Source organism: Onychostruthus taczanowskii, unplaced genomic scaffold (genome assembly GCF_017590055.1).
Source record: "Onychostruthus taczanowskii isolate IOZ18803 unplaced genomic scaffold, ASM1759005v1 scaffold95, whole genome shotgun sequence".
NCBI classification, from domain to species: Eukaryota; Metazoa; Chordata; class Aves; order Passeriformes; family Passeridae; genus Onychostruthus; species Onychostruthus taczanowskii.
Window position 1 is genome coordinate 2507805 of NW_024507546.1, and position 17184 is coordinate 2524988.

The 17184-nt window shown below is 38.6% G+C and overlaps 2 protein-coding genes across 10 annotated transcripts in view; one reads left to right on the forward strand and one right to left on the reverse strand.

The window, feature by feature from the left end:
• The window catches only part of WASHC4 (WASH complex subunit 4), a 40511-nt gene extending 26422 nt beyond the window's left edge, over positions 1–14089 (forward strand). Inside the window, exons 23-34 of one of the 7 annotated variants that reach the window (XM_041426862.1) lie at positions 716–790; positions 1596–1700; positions 3062–3196; positions 3922–4030; positions 4719–4785; positions 5487–5573; positions 6082–6229; positions 6389–6485; positions 6963–7159; positions 8137–8236; positions 9484–9559; positions 13953–14089. In XM_041426862.1, the coding sequence (XP_041282796.1) occupies positions 716–790; positions 1596–1700; positions 3062–3196; positions 3922–4030; positions 4719–4785; positions 5487–5573; positions 6082–6229; positions 6389–6485; positions 6963–7159; positions 8137–8236; positions 9484–9551 (1188 nt within the window). In that variant the 3' untranslated portion in view covers positions 9552–9559; positions 13953–14089. Of the gene's footprint in view, positions 1–715; positions 791–1595; positions 1701–3061; positions 3197–3921; positions 4031–4718; positions 4786–5486; positions 5574–6081; positions 6230–6388; positions 6486–6962; positions 7160–8136; positions 8237–9483; positions 12558–13952 lie in introns of those variants that run through there. The other 6 variants (XM_041426858.1, XM_041426859.1, XM_041426860.1 and 3 more) reach the window with 6 other exon arrangements.
• The window catches only part of APPL2 (adaptor protein, phosphotyrosine interacting with PH domain and leucine zipper 2), a 33507-nt gene continuing 28927 nt past the window's right edge, over positions 12605–17184 (reverse strand). For all 3 annotated transcript variants that reach the window (XM_041426865.1, XM_041426867.1, XM_041426868.1), the window contains exons 17-21: positions 16546–16720; positions 15868–15904; positions 15620–15760; positions 14895–14942; positions 12605–14105 (exon numbers count right to left, since the gene is read on the reverse strand). In XM_041426865.1, coding sequence (XP_041282799.1) covers positions 13977–14105; positions 14895–14942; positions 15620–15760; positions 15868–15904; positions 16546–16720 — 530 coding nt within the window. In that variant the 3' untranslated portion in view covers positions 12605–13976. The remainder of the gene's footprint in view (positions 14106–14894; positions 14943–15619; positions 15761–15867; positions 15905–16545; positions 16721–17184) is intronic.

Here is a 17184-nt window from a genome sequence, read left to right on the forward strand (position 1 = left end):
ACATTGTTACAAAGAATTAAACAATTTCACAACATTGGTTTCATAACATTGATTTTGGTATGAGCTTTACTTCAAAGACACTCATGTTTCATAAGCCCCCAGCCTCAAAAGCCTGATGAAATCCCTGGCACAACTGGAAATAGGGTACATAAATTAAATAGCATCATCTCTAGGCACAATTCTCTAAGGTACTCCTTAGGGGAAATAATGTAAACAATTGTAAAATTTATCCTGTAAATAGCAAACCTCAGTCTTTTATACAGGTTGGGTTAACCTGTATTGGTTGGGTATTGAAAATTAGCTGGTTGCTTATTTCTCTGTAGACATCTATATGTCTATAGGAGTCTCTAAGGCAAGATTCTATATTTTAGAATGTGAAAACAGATACATCTCCGTTTTTTATTTTTTATGGTTTAATTACACCTTGTGGTATAGGCTGGAGAATTCCTTTCTTTCAGGGGAAGCTGGGAAAAAAACAGGCAGGAGTGCAAATGTTAAAACATGGGCTGAACTGCTTTTTTCTCCTCTAAGCTTTATCTTACAGACACTGAACAAAAATTGTAAAGAGGTTCTTCATTTTGCAAAGAAAACAGTGCTTTCTAAAATACCCTCAAATAACTGCAGAAACAGTATTTCTGCACCTTAGTGGTTAGGCGTGTCAGGAGTTCTTGAGAAGTTTTATCATAGTAATTCTCAATGAATAATATTGTTTCAGGGTCTGGATGTTTTGGAAATCATGAGAAATATTCATGTTTTTGTATCCCGCTACCTCTACAATCTGAATAATCAGGTAAGATACATCCCACACTTTTCCTGATATTTGGCTCCAGTTTGAAGGGATTGCATAATGCAGAGTGGAGTACATGTAAGGAAAGCCCAGGCTGAACATGTGTAGTGAGAGCTATAAAACAGTACTGGTGCTCTAGAAAAACATCTTGGGGGATGCTGTGGCTTGGTCTTGGAGAATGTTATTTAGCATATTTTGGAAATGTTTTGCCAGTAGGATCACTGCATGTCAGTTTTCCAGGGAAGCTAGAAGGCAGCAAGGATAATTGGCTGCTCTGTAAGAACATGCTAAGTATCATGTGATTTTTGAGCTTGAAAAACGTGTATCTGAAAATGGGTTATTGGAGGGATGAAGCGGTGAGTGACATGGAGAATATGGAGAGGGAGCAGACTTTGGGGTTTCTCACAATGTGAGAATGAGGTGCCCATTACAAAGATGATCATCTTCCTGAAAGAAAAGCAGTACTTTTTTTCAAAGCTTCTAATCCAGTAGTGGATCTCATTGCTGTGGTATATGTGGGGTCAAAAGTGCAAACAGGTGCCAAAAGAGTTTAGACTGCTTAATGTAGGATATAATCTCAAATATGGGAGTCTTTAATGCAACAACTGCCTTAGAATTGTTGAATCGCTGATGTGTAGAAATTGGAAGAATTTACTAGATAAAGTTAATTGAATCCATGCTGGATTTTCTTGGTTTTATCCCTAATCATCACTTATCAGCTGTTCTCAGGATATAGGCTATTTAGATCAATAATTTATCACAGAACCAATTTTGGGTACTTAACTTTATTTTCCTCCCTGCCTCCCAGATCTTCATTGAAAGAACAAGTAATAACAAACACTTGAACACCATCAATATCCGACACATCGCTAACTCAATTCGAACTCACGGAACAGGAATCATGAACACAACAGTGAGTATCTTTTGCACTGCTGCTGTTGGGTTATTTGTTTGTGATTGTGCACAAAAACCTCCTCCTTGCATCTCCTAATAGTTTATTTGGTTATGCAGTTTTGATAATGCAGTCATAATGTTCTGTGTGAATTAATAAAACAAATGAGTTCTTGGATGTGGCACAAATCAATATCACAATGTTTTGAGAGTGTTATCACTTCCAGTTACCTAAATGTTAAGGAAGAGATCTAAAATCACATCAAAGAAGGAACAGATGTTCTGGTTGGACTGTTCTGGAAAGTATGCCCTGATTTTCTCCGTATCAACACTTAGTAGACAGATACTTCTGCTGCAGTTAAAGCAAGTCTTGAAAAAATGCAGTGTTGGTTTTTTAAGTTCTTCTTGTAATTGTTATGCTTAAGAAATACCAGCTTTTCAATTTGCAAAATAAAGCTACAGACCTCTTCTCACTTGTTGGAAAAATGAGTTCTTATTACAAAGCTTTTAATGGTGTCTGAGGTGCAGGTGGCCATTTTAACCAGCCAAAGGTATTTGCCTCTTTGCAAGGTAAATGCAAAGAGGTGCATTGTGTCTGCTGCAGCAGGAATTTATCGTTGGGATTCTCAAGTTTGGATACAGTTACAAAGGTGTATTCACATCAGTGCTGTCCAGTCTGCTGCTTAAGTTCTGCCTTGTTGCTGTTTCCTTTTTTCTATTCTTCTGGCTCTATCAAAAAAGGAAAAAAAAAAAAAAAAAAGAAAAGGAATTTGCTGAAATATTGAACCTATTCTCAAGTCATTATTTTAGAAGTGGAAATTACTGAAACTAAAGTTTTGATGATTTGTTTCACTTTTCTTCTAAGAGTGGGAGAATGGGGACTGTCTCAAAAAATGCTGCTACACACATTTTTTGGTGATGTAGATTTACTCACTTCTGATGGTGAGTTAAGTTGTTTTTGCTTAAATGAGAAATATGAGATGAGAGAGTACTTTAGAAAACTTTTTGAAGAAGTGAAAAAGTTGTGTCAGGAGGTTATTCAGATTCTACAGACTGAGGAAGTTGATCATGTCTGCCTGTTTCCACTTGATCTTTGTATTGTTTGAAAAGGACGGTTACAGGATATTCCAGATAATGGCTGTGTAGGGCAGGTAATCAGCTGAAATACTGACCTTGTTCCTTGGTCTTTTTCTGGAAGAGAGTAGGCCTTCCATGAGAATGTTTATTAATTTTTCCTTATTCTTTGAAAACAGTGAAATTAAAGTAAGTTGAGAACTTGCATTAGAAGTTACTCAGGCATGTGGTGAAAACAGGGCATTAGATGTTTTTGTTACTTTGTTAACTTTCTTGATTTGACTTATTTTTTTTCTTTTTGCCTTCTAGGTAAATTTCACTTACCAGTTCTTGAGGAAAAAGTTTTACATTTTTAGCCAGTTCATGTATGATGAACATATCAAATCCAGACTTATCAAAGACATCAGATTCTTCAGAGAAGTCAAGGATCAAAATGATCATAAGGTACAGTAGTTTTTTGAAGGCTCAAGAGTATTTTTCTAAAAGAAGTGCTACTTTCATGTGACCAAACCATAACACTGCTGTTATTTAAATGTGTATCCCCAGACAAAGGGACAGCTTTTCTCCTGGCAAATGCAGTGTTACCAATGTCTGTGTTCAGGAGGGCTTTGTTTCATTCCATCTGCTCTGTAAATACAGAGTTGGCTAAAATCATTCTCTCAGTGACTTAAGGATGATTTGATGGAGTCATGGTCTGTTGGAGGTTCTAAACTTCTTGTTCAACTCATGCATAACAGTTTTCAGTTTTGAATAATAAGCTTGCTTGAATGGAATCCAAAATGATATGATCATGTAGCACTCATTCTAGTATGTTGGGATTTGGGAACGAGAGTCTGGTTTTTCATCCTAGAAAATTGTCTTAAGAATGGGAGAGACATTGTATTTAGTAAAATAGACTGCTAGCTTCTTTGCATGTCAAGTCCTTATTTGTTTTAGGAATACTTCTTTTTTCACAGTAAAACTATTTCACTTACCAACTTGCAGAAGTGACTTAGTAAAATGACTCTTGTGAACTAATACAGACAAGCAGGTCTATAATTTATAAAAAACCAAAGCTGTAAATGTGATGTAGAACTACATTTCCAATAGAATTTTATTGATGTTATGAAAAGTTGTTTTTTTTTTCTAAAGATAGGTAATTATTGCAAATAATTACCTTTTTTTTCTAGTATCCCTTTGAAAGAGCAGATAAATTCAACCGTGGCATCAGAAAACTTGGAATAACTCCAGATGGCCAGAGCTATCTTGACCAGTTCAGACAACTCATAAGTCAAATTGGTATGAAATGCTATCTAACATGTTATAAATGTTATTAAATGGAAGAGGTCTTCATCACCTAGTAACTGACCTTTTAGCTGAGGCTAAAGCCGTATTTATCTCCAGTCAGGTGGAAAGTAGTTCACTTGTTGCCCATGCTAAGTATATGCTCTCATCTAATTACACAGAAATGGCCTTTACATGTCTTAATCTAAAATACAGTTGTAGCTTGCATAGATTCCTGTTCCCTTTTCAGTTCTTTTCTTTGTTATGGAGCTGACTTTTACCCATGTTGAGTGTATTTCCTAGTAAAAACCTAGTGCTTAGTTAATGTATTTCAAAAATGGGATATATGTCTAGCTGAACTATCCTTGAGTGATGCACGATTTGACAATGATATTTTCAGCCACTGGTGCTGTAAGTGTACAGAATGATCTGAACTTACAAGTGTTTTATGTGCCCAGTGGAAAGAGTTTGTACCAAAGTGAACAAAACTTTGCTTGATGATGCGTTTTTGTTTTATTTCTCTACATAGACTTTTGATAGCAGGGTTCAATTTAACTTCTATAACTTAGCTTTCAGAGCCAAGTTCTGCACCAGAACTACATGGCAACTTTAATTTACATTTCAGAGCCTATAGGAGCTATGCAGAGTGGGTGTGTGTTTAAGTAATTATAAATGGTTTCCTTGTTTTTTCTTGTTTTTAAAGGCAATGCTATGGGTTATGTACGAATGATAAGATCTGGTGGACTTCACTGCTGCAGTAGTGCCATTAGGTATTTCTGCAAATATTTCATTTTTCTCTTAGCTCCTTCTCTTCCCCTTGCTCTGTATTCTTGCTGTTATTCCCTATGCTCTTACCTACTCCCCATCAGTTTTGAAAAGCTCTATTTGTATGCTTTCATTTAAGTGTAATTATTGAAGACAGTGCTGGGATTCAGTGCTGTACAGTCATGGACATAAATCACTAAAAATAAAACAATTTCTGTGGAAAAACACGGCAAAATAGTTAATAGAATGTACACATTAGTAAGACAGTCCATAAGCCAGCAATTTGTGATGTTAAATAATTTCAAGGATGCATTAAGGAAAAATAATACAAACCTTGAGGAACTTGGAAAACACATTCCTTTCATACCTTTTTCTGTACAGATTTTGTCTGTGTTTATGAAAGGTCATTAAAACATAGTAACTTTTACATAATAAGTAATATTTCTTGCAAATAATAGCAAACGTAGAGTCACCAAGAGTATCAAGTGCGAGAGAGGAGATGATAGCCCAGTAAAAACAGAAGTACAACTAATGATGTGTCTGTGTTTAGAAATGAGGTTAATAATGCCTGGATGAGAATGTATGACAGATATGACATAACTTGACTAGGTTCAAGCCCAAAAGATTAAATTAAGCAAATTATAAAATAGGGTAGATTAGCTCAACAGACACTTGGGCATAATCCTAACAAAGAATAAGTTTTCAGGTTTGTTCCTGATCTGGAAGATATTGTTAACTTTGAAGAGCTGGTGAAAGAAGAGGGACTCTCAGAAGAAACACAAAAAGCAGCAAGGTACACTAACATCATGCTTTTAAGGTCTGGGGCAGGGGTAGGATGAGAAAATTGTCATTTTATGTTTATAAATGCAGCTATTAGTTATTTGTGTATGTGTTAAAAGTTCTGCTGCCTTTATGCAAAAATATTTGTTTCAAAGCGAAGCAGATAGAAGCAGTTGTTTTGAAAATGTGAAGTAGCATTGATAGCAGTAGACCTAGAACCTGATTTCTTGAAGAAATCATTGTTCAAAGGCTAACAAGCTTTCCTCACTATGTGCCTGAGCTCTACTTTTAAAATTTTCAGGGTCTTGGATAAAAAAGATGCAAGTGTTCTATTCATAGGCCTTTTTTTGAGACAATGAAATCAAAACCCACTATTCAAATAGGCTGTAGTGGGAGGGTACTCTCCCAAATCCTGGATTGTGGATGTTGGCAAAGGGCAAAGAGAGGGTTGTTATCCCAAGAGATGTGTAAGCAAAAGGATTTTCAGCAGAAGCAGGGAATTCATTGCTCATCCCTTGCAGGCAGCTGGACTCTGTGCTCAGTGACCTGACCCGGAACTTTGCAGAGGGAACAGAGTACTTCAAAATGCTGGTGGACGTGTTCGCCCCCGAGTTCCGCAGCACCAAGAACATGCACCTGCGGAACTTCTACGTCATCGTTCCCCCCCTGGTCAGTGTCTGCGTTGCACTGGGGCTTGCTTCAAAAGGGTCTTGCCAGATCAGGGCTGTGTTTAAATGTTTTGAGTTAGACTGTAGTAGCATGTGTGACAGTGCTTTGTGACATTTGTCAGTTTCTTTGTGATTCCAAGACAGCCTTTTGTTCTTTCAGACCCTCAATTTTGTGGAGCATTCGATCAGTTGCAAGGAGAAGTTGAATAAGAAGAACAAAAGTGGAGCAGCTTTCACTGATGATGGGTTTGCCATGGGTAAGTTTCAGCACTCTCACTAACCTTTGGGTAAGCCAACGTAATGGACATTTGCAAGAAAAGTTTTGTTTATACTTTGTCTGTTCCCATAATTTAAAATCCCATAATTTATTTGGATTTATCTTTGCTTCAGCACAATGGATTTGAGGATTATGGTTGTGTTCAGAATTTCCTAAACACGGAATAGGTGTGTATGGGAGCAGACAGTTTAAACATGTATTGATGCTTCCAAATTTCTTTCCAAGCTTGTGGTTCTCATCCATATGAGAAGGAATGCAAGTATTTGGAGAAGTGATGTTTTAAAAAAAATCAAGCTTGTTCTTTATTGTGATTTTTCCTGATAGATTAATTGTAAGTTAATAACAATTTAAATTATATTTGCGTGGGATTATTAATTTAGGCTCATCCATTGAAGACATTCACAAAATGTTTTGCTAATTGCATGTTGACTTCAGTACATGGTTTGTTAATGACTAGGTGTGGCTTACATTCTGAAGCTTTTGGATCAGTACCAGGAGTTTGATTCTCTGCACTGGTTCCAGTCTGTTAGAGAGAAGTATGTGAAGGAAATAAGAGCAGTAGCTAAGCAACAGAACGTGCAGTCCACTAATCAAGATGAAAAACTACTACAGACTATGAACCTTACCCAGAAGCGACTGGAAGTTTGTTTACAGGTACAGCACGGGCCTGGTTATGTGTCCTGGTAACAATTTCTGTTCTGTTTTGGGTTCAGCACTTATTCATCAGAAATACTGTTCTGACTGTTCTGAGGGAGCTCATTGAGAGCAATATCCTGAGCACTGACTACAGCAACAGTGCAAAAAGAGCATAAAGACATGGTGTATGACCTGAGGGGAATATCATTGGTTTTTGTGATATTTGAAAACCTGTTTCATTGAATTCATTGTCCCATGGAATTTGAAATCTAATGCAACTAAACCATAAATGCTTAAATAGGAGAGAATATCTTCTGGTTGAACTTCTTATAACAAGGATTGTATATAATGCTGTGAACCCTTGGAACTGCCTGTGTGTTAATTCTGAGCTGCTAAATTGAATGGTGCATTAACTGTCAAATAGAGGAAAGGTGCATTTGAATTTTGGAGCACAGCAGCTCAGGTTTCATCTGTGGTGTGCTGCTTTCTCTCTCTTGATTGGAGAAGCCTATGGGACAAATCCATCAATGGCTAGTTTTGCAGCCTGTGATTACATTCTGTGGAATAGATAAGGCCCTGTATGCCCTCATGGCTCCCAGGAGTGTGCACTGTTTGGTCCTCTGTTAAAAAACCACATCACTGAACCTTGTTCAGATACTGATCAGGCTTGTGGTTGTTTAAACTATTGGCTGCATGATTTTCCATGGGCTAGTTGCTCTGTTCTCTCTGCTGCTACAAACCTCATTTTCAGCCGTAGTAGATCAGTGACAGATTTATTGCAGTGATGCTGCTTTGCTTAGGTTGCCCTTTAATGTAATTTGACATTTGCTTTGTAAAATGCATGTGAATAAGGAATGAAAGGAGGAAGATTTTCAAGAGCATTTAAGTGATTTAGATACTGAAATCTAGGAGCCTAAGATGCTCATAAAAAATCCCATTGATATTTGTCCACAAATTTGTGATACACTGATGCGCCTCTTTATCTTTTCCCTTAGGAATTTGAACTCCTATATTTCTCACTGAGTAGTGCAAGAATTTTTTTCAGAGCAGATAAAACTGCAGCAGAAGAAAGTCAGGAAAAGAAAGAAAAAGAAGGTGAGTGAATCCTATATGTAGAACATTTTAGCTAATGAGATTGTGTGCCTTAATAGAGGGTTTTTTTTGTAGCTGCTTCTTGCTCATAGGTTGACTGAGTATTCCAGAGAGAGGTTTATGAGGTCATGGGTGATTTAGACTCAGCAAGAACAGCTCAAGAAGTCCTTCTTTGGAATAGGTGAATTTCAAGCTGGGCTTTTGGGGTGTGGAAAAAAAAAAGCAACACCACAGAAGACCCAACTGATGAAAAAAGCCTGGGACAGGGAAAATTGCAGTAATATTAAATTCAGTAACTTCAGCATCATACTTACCTCTTCAGTTACCAGTGTTGACAATGAGAGCCTTGGGTGGTGTTAAAGTGGTTTTCACCTGTTGTGCCAGGTGGCTTTCAACTTGCATAGCAGATTATGCAGTTACTATAGATATTATGATGTTTGATATGCTTGGTCTCCCATTGAATTCTATATTCAAAGGGTAAGATCTTAATTTGTGGTGTAGTGTCTTGACTAGGTAACACTGGTATTTTGCATTTCTATTCCTGGTTGTATATTCTCCCTCATGAATTCTGAAAGATTCTCTTGGGGAAATTCTTTCCAAAGAAATGAGAATGCTCCTAAGGATCAAGATACAGAAATGCAGTTTGGTCACAAGTTACTTAGAAACTCAGGGAACAGTAGTATATTAAAAACTGAATTGGTAAATAATTCTCCACTGTACTTCTGACAAAGTACCAAATTCAAAGAACTCCAAGCACTGTGGGAAGAACAGACACGCTGCTCTGGAGTTTTTAGGAGACCATTCTGGAGAACATCAGCTAATTTATTTTAGTTTAAATATTCTCTGTTGTAGTACCTGTTCAGTTCCCAGGAAATGGTGTTTTGCAGGGAGAAAAGCTGGAAATGCATGCCAGGGTGGAAAGTTTTGAACGTGGTACTGGTATCTATGCCCTCTACCATGATCTTTGGACTTGGAGTCTGAAAAGTGTGTGAGCATTGTATATGTAATTTTTAGACAAGTACTGCTGATTGAAGGACCTTTCACCCCAAATATGAATTTCTTCATAGGGCCAGGACTTTTTGTGCTGCAAAGTCAGGTTGCATATGCTGACTATGAAATACAGCATGAGATGTTCCTGTGACATCAGCATCTCTCTCTCTCTCTATATATATATATGCTAGAATTTGAGGGGTTTTGTTTCAACTAGAGTGTTAAACATGATCCATGCCTTTTTTTTTTTATCTTTGTAGAAGAATCTGGTAAAGCAAGCAATGGAGATCTTTCCAACTCTACACCTGCAGAGCCTGTTGTGAAATGACATGGCTGGTATGGGTGATGATTACTTACTCAAATAACTCGTGTCCGTGTCTTCATCAATAACACTCTGTAGGGGTTAAAGCTCTAGATTTGATTTACTTGCTCTGTTAAATCCAAGAGAAAATGTACAGTAGCATACTAGCATCCACTGGGGCTAGGTCTATGTTTGTCTATATTTTCTGTAGAAACTCCTATTTTTCAGGAGTTTGCATTATTTACAGCACTTTCTCTAGATTGAAAATAATTTAATAAAATGTTGACCTTGGGGGTAGTTATTTTAAAGTACAGATGTGCAGATTAAAAAAATCCCTATTAATTTCTAGATGCATTCTCGCATCTCTATCATAGCATTTTAAAATCCCAAATTCATAGGCTGTTGGTCCAAGGTTTGAACTGGCATCTCTTCAACCAGAAAAAAAACCTCAATCCAGATATTGGCTGTATCTGTTGTCCAAAAAATAATTGAGACATGTCATTGTGCAGTCCTGTTGCATTTAATGCAGTCACAGATTACACTGTGGGTGTAACAGTGTATGTTGTGACTGTATGTTAAATCTGTTACACAAAATGGAAGTGCTTTTTACTGTTTTATTCCAAACCCCCTTGTTATTACTATAGACAGTATTTGTACTCTGGGAACTTAGGATCCCACCAAACATTTATTTCCCCCTGTTTTTGCCCCCTTATCAAAGAATGGGAAAACAAGAAAAGTGAACATGACAAATTACTTCTCATTTCATACTGAAGGTCTGATTTGCATCCACAGAAGTAAGGAAATCCAGAGCCAAGATAAAACCACAATCAGCTCTTTCTTTCATGACCAGACACTGTGATAGGTGTCTGTAACTATTAAGTGATCTTACAGTTCATGAACATGTTGTGCCTAATTGCAAGTTTCAGCCTCAATTCTGTATTTCCTAGCCTTTGCAGGTCTGTTGTACCGTGTGTTGTTCATACAGTCTTACATGCCTGATTATTAACAATAATTGCACTGCAGGCTCAGAAGCTGCTGAACACTGTGAGAACTCTGTTTAACATCTGTCCATGCCTGCAAGTAGAGGTTCTAGATTGTGCAAGAATTACTCAGATTCCTAACTTAAGTAGCTAGACTTAAAAGAAAACACCACCTTTATTAAAATATACAGGTGTGTTTTAATCTCCCAGAACATGAACACCCTTCTAGTTCTTACCAACCAGAACTAACTACTCCAGTCAGTCCAGCTGAGAGAAGTACCCTTGGTGGGGAGTTTTTTGGCACTCTTAAACTGTATTTTTAGGCCAAATTTGCTTTAATGCTTGTTTTAATGGTTCAAATTGTTCCACCCACTCTTGGGTCATTGGTTCAAGCAATTCCTGACGTGCTTCTGATTCGCCCTTTTCTGCCAGTCACTTCAACATTCAGACAGCAAGGATGAATGTTTTGTTGCAACTGGAAAGACCAGACTGATACGAACGTTCCATTTGTTGGTTCTGAGAACATGACACACAAGCTTCATGGACTGCTAAATCAGCTGGGCTCATTAAAGTTTTTATTTTTAGTTCATTATAACTGCCCTAAAAAATGCTGCATTACTTGATTTATATTTTTGCTTTTTTACTTTGATACAGGGTTTTTTTTTTAAGAGTGTACAGTTTTTTTGACCAAACTGTGCCCGCACTGAATGCTCAGTAGCATTGCTGAGATCAGCATTCTTGCTGCTGCTTTCCATCCTGCTGCAGTTGCTGTGCACATCCTTCTGCATTCCCATCTCTGCTGAAGTCACCTAAGTTTGTGGAGTGGAATGGCCAAGTGCTACATTTCCTTCTTCCACAGCAATGGCAGAATCACCTGCAGATGGTGTTCCTGTCCCCAGGATGGCCTTGCTGGGGAGCTGTGTGGAGTCAAGACACAACCCACACTCTAGTCTGTACTTGTATTTTCCCTTCTCCATTTTTTCTTTTGAAAGACATTGTCTTGCTAAGGTAAGACTTCGCAGTTGAACATAAAGTGAACTGAGCACTGCCTTCATGTACAGTGGTTAGCAAATTCATGTGGTTCTGGTGATGGAAATTCTAGAGGAAAGACGTAGCCTATTTTTATAGATGCCTGTTTAATCTGGGAGAACTGAATGTATACTCTGTGTGGCAAAAATATATACATACACAAACATGTACAGTGATAATAGAGCTATTCTTGCTAATACAGGACTTTAGTTTGTATTTCCTTCTTTCTCTTTGTCATGTAGCAGCATAGACATGCAGAAAGATTTTTCTCATCTGAAATCCAAGGTGGGTCCTGGGTTTGGATGTCACGTGACTGAGTTGCATTAAGTCCTTTTTTTCTCCCAACAAGGATATGGAAGGGGGGCAAAATTCATGCTGTGGTGCTACTACTCTTTCTGTTGCTTGTGGCCTCCTGTTACAATTACAGGAACCAAATGGACCCTAACTGGTTGTCTGGAGAGGAGACAATGGAGCTAAAACAAAAAATCCCCTAAACTAACCCAAACATGCTCACTCAGAAATCCCCAGGAGTGACAGAAGTGAGGATGATGAATTTTCTGCAGGGACATGAAACATGTCTAGGGGCTTTTTCCTTTGGGGCAGGGTTGGAACAGGCTGAAGGCCAGGCTCTCACCCCCAGCAGGCAGCTGTCACCACTGCCCTCAGGTGTTCAGCCTTGTGCCAAGGCTGCTGGAAGTGCAGCAGCTGCTCTCTGAGGGGTTATGGACACCCAGCTCCCTGTCAGCCCTGCCACCAAGGGTTTGCATGGCCCCAGCAGCTGCAAACTCCTGGTGCTGAAGGGCACCTTCTGCAGGTCCTAATGCAGCCTGGAACCAGGAAAACATTTGCGTTGCATCAGACGTCCATCAACAGCTGTTTTCAGCTTCTCAGGTACAAAGGACCAAATGTAATACTTAATGTTTCCTAACTCATTGTACAAAAGGGTATTTTGTTACTCCAGTCTCTTTGGTTTGTGAGTAGAGAACATTATGTATATAAAACTGTGTTAATAAATGCGATTTTGAGAACCTCATTCCCAGTGTTTTCAGTAACACCAGTTCAGTGGGTGTTATAAGACAGCTTCAGCTTTTATTTACAAAGATGTCTGTGTCAGTTACTAACGGTTTTCTTCCATGGTACTTTTAAACATTAAATAACCAGTTAAGTTAGATTTATTCCACATCAAACACTTCCAATCTGGGATCTTTCAGATACTGTTGCATAGATTCTGCTTATGGAAAATCTAGTTCCTTGATGACTGAGAAGAGTTAAATTAAGTTTGAGGATTTTTTTTCTAGGTACCTCATCTTGATTAATATAAACTACACTACAGATTACACCCCTCCCCCCACTAACAGCTCTTTAGTTTGTCTATTTTGTTTATTCTTGCAAAGTGATGTTGCTGATGTTTTCAGCAACAGATGGAAAAAAATTGTAAAACTTATGAGCCAAATCTCTCTAGTGTCCAGTATCAGGAATGTACTATGAGACTTGTCAATACATTGTAGGCTTGTAATCTAACATTTTATTGCTCAGTTTCTTAAAACCAAGGGTTGCTGATAGACTCAGCTGTTGCATGTCACCACAATGTTAAATATACAAAGAATTCTTACTATAAAAGTACTTATTTGTCCTACTGTTACCATCTCTGGCAAGAAACCTAACCGTAGAAAAACTGCACACAGCTAACATGCCACATTTGTTGCCTACTTCTGAGGTTCGCATGTCAGTGGTATTTAGAATAATAAATCAAGAAGGTACAGTTTTTCCATTATTTAATTACAGAATGTGAGAGTGCAGTCCCCTGGAAGGTAAGAGTAGGCACTTAAATTTTTTTGTAAGCTTATTCTAGATGCAATATAAAAATAGATTATATTAATAGGAAAAATTTAGTGTTTAACAAATTGTTTTGTAAATAGGCTAACACAAAAGGTAAATCCTGTTACACATAAACTAGACTAAAAATAACTTCATCTGAAATAAAGTAGATAGTGCATTTTTAACCTTCATCCAGATGCACATAATCATGCAAACTATGAAAACTGACTATGATGGGAAATTTGAGGCCTGATATTTGTAAGAGGAGCTGGCAGCTCACCCGAATTTCAGTGGAATGAGAGGCTGCAGGCTCTGTAAAGGTAAGAAATACTATTAACCCTCAGTGGCTGACAGCTGTGCTATCCTGCCCACCAGCAGCACTGGCCTCCTGCTCAGGGCTGTCAGCTCCCCAGACACAGTTCCACCCTACACATTCACAAATGCTAAATGCCTCGAGTCCTGCTGTGCTTTCACTGTAAATCCAGAGGGACTCTGCTGCAGAGACACCACTGCTCTCCAGCAGGAAAGGGCAGCTGGCCGCAGGTGACTGAAAACCAGAGATTCTTGCAAAAAGACTCCCTGCTTTTCTGCTCCCACACAGGCTGCAGGAAGTGACAGGAGCTGCTTATACTTCTGATTCCTCCCCTCCTTCATGCATGGTTCCATCCTCTTCTGACAAGTCATTCAGAAGCATGAACTTCCCATCATTTGTTAATGGCACTGACTTCATTAGCTGAGCTAATGCTTCTGGATCCTGAAGAAAAAGAAGAGAGGTCAGCAAGCTGCAGCAGCCTTTGAGGAACACACATTTCCCAGTGCTTCTTGCTAAGCTTTTGCAACTTCGGTTTTTTTTAACAAGCTGTAGAATAAAGATTTGAAACATAAATAATACTTTTTTAGGTAAGTAAAGACAATCCTTGAGTAAGAAGAAAAAAAAAATTCTTTTGAGCCTTTATTTTGCTGTTCTTTAGTTACTGAAAAGCAAGGAGAAAAGTAACTGTCTGAAGAATTTATTATAAATGTGCTTAGTGGTTGTGACTAAAAGCTCATTCCCCAACTGGTTCTGAAACCTTAGTAGCAAAAATATACTGCAAATAATAATGTCACATCTATACAGATAAAATATATCCACAAGGGATAGGGTAACTCTGCCATTCATTTTAAGTGGAAAAACACTGATTTTCATACCTAAGTGAGGGAAGAATGTAAGTTTCTAAAAGTGAAACAGCAGTGTGTGTGATTTGCACATCATCCCGAAGAGTGTGTTAGTTTTTTGAAAACTTTGCTAACAGCTTTCTTTCAGACATGAACATTTGGATTTGTGTAATTTTGAATTTGGACTGGGGTGGCTTGTTTTCTCTCAAATCACATTACTGAGAAATCAAACCGTTTATTTTTGCTATGTTAAATAGTGCCTGCAAAACTTTGTCCTTAGGAGGAGTACCAGTTCATTTTTCTTATGCACACCAGAGGTACCTGGACAGTGCAGCTGAAAACCAGAACATGATGTATCATACAGATGTGGAGAATGAAACAAACTTACCTTCTGTGCCTCAATAATTTCTTTTCCCAAGCTAATGGCATAGCAAATCTACAAAGAAGAAATACATGTAAAGTTCCATTCAGTTCTGGTTTGACTTTTTGTTCCTTGATTAAGAGTAAACCACACAACTGTCAGTGCAGACTTAGTGCTAAAACCAGGCCTAAAAGCAGGTGGAATACCAATTTGTTATGCTAACTACTGGTAAAGAAAACTATCTCGGGTTCAGCTTCAAAACTCACAGGGGATGGTAAATCTTTGTACTCAGCTTGGTCAGTTTTAGTCATCAGACTTTATTTCCACACTTGAGGGAGTGCATGTAAGTGTTTGTAAGGACAAAAGTTCTCCATCCCACTTATTTCTGCTACAGCAGGCAGCAGTCACTGGTGTTAGCACATATGGCTGCCTTGTCTGTGAAAGCTTCACAGCTGTACATGTCTCAACATAGCTGATGTTCCTTTTGTTAGTGCTGCTGCTGGACAGCACTTTCCCATCTCTCTTAATGCTGGGATTAGCAATCCCATCCTTTCCTCCTTATACTTGCTGCTGCATTTTCTGTTCATTTGGTCCCTTTTAGACATAGCCCAGTAAAGACTTGCATGTTAACATGTTTTCTTGGCCAGAAATTGAGCTGCTCTTGTTTCTACAGCACTGTTTCCCAGATGTGTAAGCCAAGAAGCCACAGACCTGTTTTCTAAACAAAGAATTTTATTAAACATTACACAAACCTTTTCCCCTTCTGTGTTGCTCTCAAAAACATATGCGCTCATGGATTCTTCTCCCAGAGTCTCACTGAGGTGGATTACAAAGCCAATCAGTCTCCTGTTCTCCTGATGGGCAGCAAACTGTGTCACAGTGGTGAGTTCAAACTGGAAAAGTAAAATAAATGACTTATTTGTTTTAACCAGCTCATGTTAGCAGGTTAGCTCAGGTTCATGTAACTGAGTAGTCACTGCTGTGATAAAAAGTTACTTACGCTTGCTCGTGTAACTTGGGTTTGAGGATCTATTAACCTGCAATTACATATAAGGAAAAAAAGAAGAAAATTATTTTAGAGTGATTTCTGGCAATTTTAAGGGCTTTTATAATAGAAAAGCAGTAACTCCAGCAGTTTTACAGATGAGGAAATATATGCACAGCATCAGATGCTTTAGCTGTGATTGGCAAGATTCAAATCTCAGCCTTGACTCTCAGCTGCCTGACAGGAACAGGTCAGAGCACCTTTCTGAGTCACTTGGAAAGGATCCTGAGTGCCTGAGCTAACACAAAATGCAGAGGGACATAAACACACCCCACCTAAAGGGAATGTCTGACATCAGCATATTCTACAGTGACACTACTGTCAAAGGACATTGTTAGGAAAGAGATTTTGCATCAAAACAATCATTGTTTTGCATCTTTTGTATCTTTGTAGGGTCTTATAGCCCCACTACATCCCTTAATTTTGATAGGACATTCTTACAAATTGGTCTGGACGATCATTTCTAGGTACCACAGAATAAGAAAAGAGACCTTTCTTTCTAGGTAAGGTGACTCTTGGGATCTTGCTTCCTCAAAGATTGTGTGTCTTAGAAAAACAAAACCAACAATACATAATAAGTCACAAATTGTATGAAGAGAACAGACTATTGACAAGTTAAGGCTTTCACAGTACCTCAGGTTCTTGCTGGTGACCATGAGGTGGGATTCAGTCATGCGGAAGATGTTGTGAATGGCCCGAGCAGCCAGCACTTGTCTCATGGCTTCGTAAATCACTTCGCACGTCTCATCGGACTGGACAGCCATGGACCCTAAAAAGCGAACCACGAACATCTGCTGCAGCAGGGAATCTGCAAGAGAAAAGCCACAACTTCCTTCACTGTGCTATTTCAATTTTCCAGTAGCTCGAAGTATCAATGGAATTATTTTATTCACTTTGGAAATTCAACAGTAAGCCTGTGGTTGGTGACCGTCATGAGTGGTGGCTTTCTGCCATGAGTCACGCAGTGCCCTGACCCAGTTTCACACTGTGTGAACAGGCAGCAGTGTGGAGGTGGGGAAGGAAGTTACTGCAGTTGCAGTTGGAAGCTTTAGAAGTGTGGAAGTCCTTTATGCTTCATTTGATCAGCTAGTAAAATTCCCTTGCCTGTTTAGCTATTGGGTGCACGTAAACTGTGATGAATTTATGACTGGGCACAAGCCTTGGCTTCCATTAAGCCTTGTACATTCTTCCCTTTCTTCTATATCCTGACCTTCCATGCAGCTGGGCCCAGTGAGGTTTTCACCAAATCCTTCCCTGCTCCTTGACTGTCAC